General features: G+C 39.0%; 1 protein-coding gene across 2 annotated transcripts; it reads right to left on the bottom strand.

Annotated features, from left to right (window-relative positions):
• Window positions 1–1,108: 1,108 nt before the first annotated feature.
• nr2c2ap (nuclear receptor 2C2-associated protein) lies at window positions 1,109–3,941 on the bottom strand. 2 transcript variants are annotated; one of them, XM_088349173.1, is made up of 4 exons: window positions 3,663–3,931; window positions 3,476–3,581; window positions 2,800–2,867; window positions 1,109–2,661 (listed from the first exon to the last, which is right to left on the bottom strand). In XM_088349173.1, the coding sequence occupies exons 1-4, from the start codon at window positions 3,804–3,806 to the stop codon at window positions 2,539–2,541; spliced, it is 441 nt and encodes a 146-aa protein (XP_088205299.1). In that variant the 5' UTR covers window positions 3,807–3,931; the 3' UTR covers window positions 1,109–2,538. The 2 variants fall into 2 exon arrangements, with proteins under 2 accessions (XP_088205299.1, XP_088205300.1); XM_088349174.1 differs by having other exon boundaries at window positions 2,521–2,659; window positions 2,740–2,867; window positions 3,663–3,941.
• Window positions 3,942–5,235: the final 1,294 nt, after the last annotated feature.

Below are 5,235 nucleotides of genomic sequence, written 5' to 3'. Positions count from 1 at the left end.
CTAAATATGAATAAAATGACTAAATTTTGTGCAGGCTTGGGGAGTAACGGAATACATGGAACGGCAAAAATGATGTTGGCAAGCTGTTTGGATTTATTTTCATTTTGTTTCTGTCACATTTTATGTTAGTTTTGCCGGAGATCAAAGCCAGGAGAGAAAGCTTACCACGTGTTGTGAGTCATCATTTTATTCATATTTAGTTTCTTTTGTCTTTTATTAGCATATTTGGTATAGGAGTAATCCAAAAGTAATTGAAAGTAATCAAGTTAAAGTAACCCTACCCAACCCTGCTTGTCGGCAGTAACTCACTAAATCATCGGCTTTTAGCCTTAGTCCTAAAATGGGCTTATTTTGCAGACGTCTCACTGCTGAGCAAACAGGACGAACGAGGCTTTACTACTCTTATGTGGGCGGTGGCATTTGGAGAGAAAACAGTAGTGGACCTGCTCTTGTAAAAGGTCATGGAGACAGGAAAAAGTCATCTTATCCGGACAATCACTCACTGGGGCTTCTGTGATTCATGTGCTAGGTTCGCGCGACCTAAGAATAAAGGCAAGGGACCGCAAAACTATGTTGATGCTGGCCAGTTTTGGAGGATTTTTGGACTTCATTGAGGAGCTGTTCTGATATCATGTCAGTGTTCTCGTTTGCCCGCGTCCCTGCGACCTAGACGCATCATTTTTGCTGGGGACGCACCGTCTCAAATCAATGTGTGCCCCGGGACGCAACGTTTTTGACACAAAATTGTCATTATTACCCGATACTTTTTTTAAACAAAGATTTTCTGCACTCCAAACTTTTCGTCAGGCAGATCCGCCATTGTTGTTTTGGTCTCGCGGTTCGACTTTTCGTCTGCACAAAAACCTACCCATTCTCAAAACATTTTCCCCATGGATATACACAATTCAAGAAGGTCACACGTAAAAAACTTTTTCACGCTTGACATTTGTTTCTGTTTTTGATAAATGTGCCGATTTTATGTACGAATTGATCATTATTTTGTTTTTTTTTGTAACCAAAGGGGCAGACTTCAACATAGAATCCAATTCTGGCTACATTGCGTTGGCCCTGGCTGTGGCCCTCGCATATAAAAACAGTAATCTGGGTCTTTCACCTAGATAACATGCTTAGATGATGTTTTTGAGACAGTTATAACATTTTAATGTGTTTTTTAGATCAAATGGTGTTTGAGCACCCTATTCGGAGACTGTTTAGGCCAGCATACCAATGAAATAGAAATACTTTTTTTTTTCACAGAATTTACACGTCATGCCATGACAGGTTTTGGGGGTCTCAGAATACCCATTTATAACAATTTGAACTGTATTTCAGGGATTATTGCAAGGCAAAGTCCACGAAGATGGTAGATTTGGATATAGGCACAGTTATCACATATCCAGTTGACAGTAGGAGCAGTGTCTAAAATAACGTCTGCCCAGACGCCCGGGGCATGCATCTTTTACGTCGGGCGTACAACTTACAAAATGTCTCCGCCCGGGTGGCCGACAACTTTTTCAAGAAAAACGTTTGCTTTATTCCGATTTCAAAATCTTTGTTCGGTTTGGAAATTTCGGGATTTCAGTTTGTTTGGCAATTTACATACTCGGCAGCCAATAAGAAGCCTGCATCGAATAACTTTGTGCTTCTGGACTTTCCCGAGCGTAATAATGTTGTGCATTTGCACATCATTTTCCAAAGTAGACAGAGAACACAAGAAAAATGGAGAAGTGGTTAGGAATCTAGCCAAAACCTTAGCCCCAGAAGAAAGATTCAAAAGAAGCTAACAAAATTGATGACGCTACAAAACGTTAACGTACTTTAAGAGCATCGTGGAAAGAGGAGTTCACGTGGCTTGTAGCAGATGACGCAACGCAAACACTGCATGAATGAAGATGAGTCAATACAGGTACATACTGATGGAAAACAGCGATATCATATGCATGCAATGAATGTGATAAGTAAATTTCATAATAAACCTAATTTTGAAGTGTTGGTCTGTATTTATCTTCTGATTATCAATCCCTAATACTTTGCAACAATGTTTTTTTTTTGCGATGAGTCATCTTATTGTGTTTCAAGTTGTGAAAAATGGGGCAGGCAATATTATGGCTTGGGCAGGCAACTTTTCAGAGTTGTCTGCCCTGGTGTCCGCTAACCTTTTCTCATGTGTTTCAGACACTGGTATTAGACAAAAACAGACTTCGATGAGATGGTTTGAATAGACAGCAAATGACTAAATTGGATGAAGCATAGATGTTGTTCATACTACCTGGAAACATACAGCTAGCCACGAATAATACCTTAATTAGCTGTAAGTGGATTGGAGGTACGGTACATCTGAATTGTTATCAGGAAACCTCAAATGTCATGTCCTTCTGAAAGTGAATTTGCCAGTTACATAGTTCATAAATGCTCCTCATGGTGACAAAAAGCATCATTCATCCATTTTTGCAGTGGCAGCACGGACATCCAGAATCTCTCATCCCTTGCATATTTCAAGTATATACAGTGCATATATTTGTATAATCAAGGTCTGGTTCAAGTTGCTTTCTCTCCTATGAGGTCCAAAGTATAAACAATAATCCTCCCGAAAAAGTCAGCGCTGTTCTCAAATGTTATTTTGACTCTTTGCACGGTTGCCGCCTCCTTGATGGGAAAGCTGTGGGTGTGCAGTTAAGGCAAGGCGATGTTTAGATTTTCGACATGAAACCAGTAAATCAATCGTGATAACAGACGTACTCAGGAACAATATTATGGAGTGCTTTATATAGTAACGCTGTGCACAGTCTGGGAGGATATCTGAAGACAGTTGGTATCCTCAGGATAAAAATGACTGATCACTTTGAAATCCCCATCTCGTGAAGAACCTGCAGCAGAAAAGAGGAAAACGGGTTGGGACAAACGTGACGTAAACAATTTCAGTCAGCGTGGGTGTAAAATACAAATTGAAAAATCAGTTTGCATTATCCCCATGCCATCCGTTTGTGATGCACAGGGTTGGGTAGGGTTACTTTAACTGGATTACTTTCAATTACTTTTAGATTACTCCAATACCATAATATGCTAATAAAAGACAAAAGAAACTAAATATGAATAAAATGACTCCATTTTGTGCAGGCTTGGGGAGTAACGAAATACATGGAACGGCAAAAATGTAGTTGGCAAGCTGTTTGGATTTTTTTTCATTTTGTTTCTGTCGCATTTTATGTTAGTTTTTCCGGAGATCAAAGCCAGGAGAGAAAGCTTACCACGTGTTGTGAGTCATAATTTTATTTATATTTAGTTTCTTTTGTCTTTTATTAGCATATTTGCTATTGGAGTAATCCAAAAGTAATTGAAAGTAATCCAGTTAAAGTAACCCTACCCAACCCTGGGGATGCATAAACCAAAAATAAAGGAACAATAATTCAGACAATAATTAGAAAAGAACAAAATTCATTTATATTACAATCCAATCTTAAAAATGACTATTTACCTAATAGTTTGCATGTTTTGGCCGAAAAGCCTCCCTGGAACTGAATTTTAACCTCAGACACTCTCACCGACTGTGGGAAATCTAAAATCAACCACTGACAGTTCCCCTGAAAGAAAACAAAATGTAAACAAACTTCTACTGAACTGATTAAGAAATATGACCAACAGAGATCCAGAAGGACGCTTGCCTGATCGGAGTTCCAGCATGTTTCCTCGTTGCCGTCAAACATAAACTTCTTCCCAAACTGTATCACATCCTTGTTAAGAACTGAGCTCACCCTATAAACAAACCCGATTTCAATTATGTTCCCTTTATCACGCTTTACAAACATATTCGAATCTTCTCACCTGTATTGTGTATCGGGGCATATTAACGTAGCAGCCATGTTTGTTGTGGCACGCGTTGCCGTAAAGCAATGCAGTGTCGCTACACCCCATCACCCTCGCCTCCATTTTACGACAGTCACAGCCGTTACTACTACCTTCCGCTAGATGGGTGTCACGCGCCACCTAAAACCAGGTAAAAACTCGCGTTTCTTGTTTTAAAAATAATCAAATAACGTCAATAAAATCAGTTAATAAGTTTACTTGTTTGGACGATTGAAGATGGGGGAAAACACTAAAAAATAAAATAGAAACTTGAAGCGTTTGAACCAATCGGGAAATGAATCATGTTATGACGGTTGTGTTACTTTATATTTCTGTAGTATAAGTACTTCTCCTTGAGTATTTAACGACCTGACTTTTACTATAGTGAAAACTACAGTTTTTTTCTACTCCGTACTTTCTCAAAACACGTACTGATGTAATTTCAATATTTTTCTTAAAGAGACAGTGTGTATTATTTGCCACTATGTTGCAAGGGTGCCATACTCATTTTAGCTGGGTGCCACATGCTACAAAAAATCTTACGGGGGGAAGACTATTTGATTAAAGGGAAAGAAAGAAATAGGAAAAACAAAGAGTAGTAAAGAGAGAGAGAGAGAGAGATAAAGAGAGAAAGAGAGAGAACATGGGAGAAAGAGAGAGAAGTGAAGAGAGACAAATAAGGAGGAGGAGAGAAATAGAGTACAATAAAGAGAACACAATAGATAGAAAGTGGGGAATAAAACGGGAAAGAGAAATAGAAGGAGCACAATTGAGGAAGAAAGAGAGGAAAAATAGGAGAGAGACAAAAAAGAGAGACAAAGATAGAAACAGGGAAAAAGAGAGAGAGAGAGAGAAAATAATAATAATAATAATAATAATAATAATTTCCTTGTATTGTCATTCTGTGTAACAATGTACACAGAACGAAATGTCGATTGCACCTGACCCGTTGTAGCGAGCCGATGCAGCCGCAGCCAACAGAGGGCGCCGCCGACCACTTTTTAAGTCTTAGGAATGACTCGGCCGGGGCGCGAACCACCGACCTCCCAGTCTCAAAGCGGGCGCCTTACCATCTAGGCTACTGAGCTGGAGGAGAGAGATATAAAGAAAGAAAGAAATAAAAAGAATGAAAGAAAGAGAGAAAGACAGGAAAAGAGTGACTGTGATAAACAGGGAGAAAGAGAATGAGAAAAAAGAGAGAAAAGAATAAAGGTAGAGAGTGAGAGGAAGGAGGAGAAAGATGGAGAGTAAAAAAGAAGAGAGAGGAAGACAGATAAATAGAAAAAGCAAGAGTGAGAAGGAGAGAGAGAAATTGAGAAAACAAGAGACAGAAAATAAAGAGAATGTAAGAAAAGTAGAAAAAAGTGAGAGAGAGAGACAAACATAGAGAGG

Source organism: Urocampus carinirostris, chromosome 12, assembly GCF_059441175.1.
Source record: "Urocampus carinirostris isolate Australia breed hairy pipefish chromosome 12, RoL_Ucar_1.0, whole genome shotgun sequence".
In the NCBI taxonomy this organism is placed as follows: domain Eukaryota; kingdom Metazoa; phylum Chordata; class Actinopteri; order Syngnathiformes; family Syngnathidae; genus Urocampus; species Urocampus carinirostris.
The sequence above is the reverse complement of the archived record's forward strand: the minus strand, read 5'-3'. Positions and strand labels throughout refer to the sequence as shown.

What these genes read in the sequence shown, in the direction of transcription:
- nr2c2ap (XM_088349173.1), bottom strand. Translation starts at nt 3,806, where the DNA reads ATGTTTGTAAAGCGTGATAAAGGGAACATAATTGAAATCGGGTTTGTT. An exon ending in CATGCTGGAACTCCGATCAG is followed by an intron (nt 3,582 to 3,662) that starts GCAAGCGTCCTT and finishes GTTTTCTTTCAG; the next exon opens with GGGAACTGTCAGTGGTTGAT. An exon ending in CAAAACATGCAAACTATTAG is followed by an intron (nt 2,868 to 3,475) that starts GTAAATAGTCAT and finishes TTTCTGCTGCAG; the next exon opens with GTTCTTCACGAGATGGGGAT.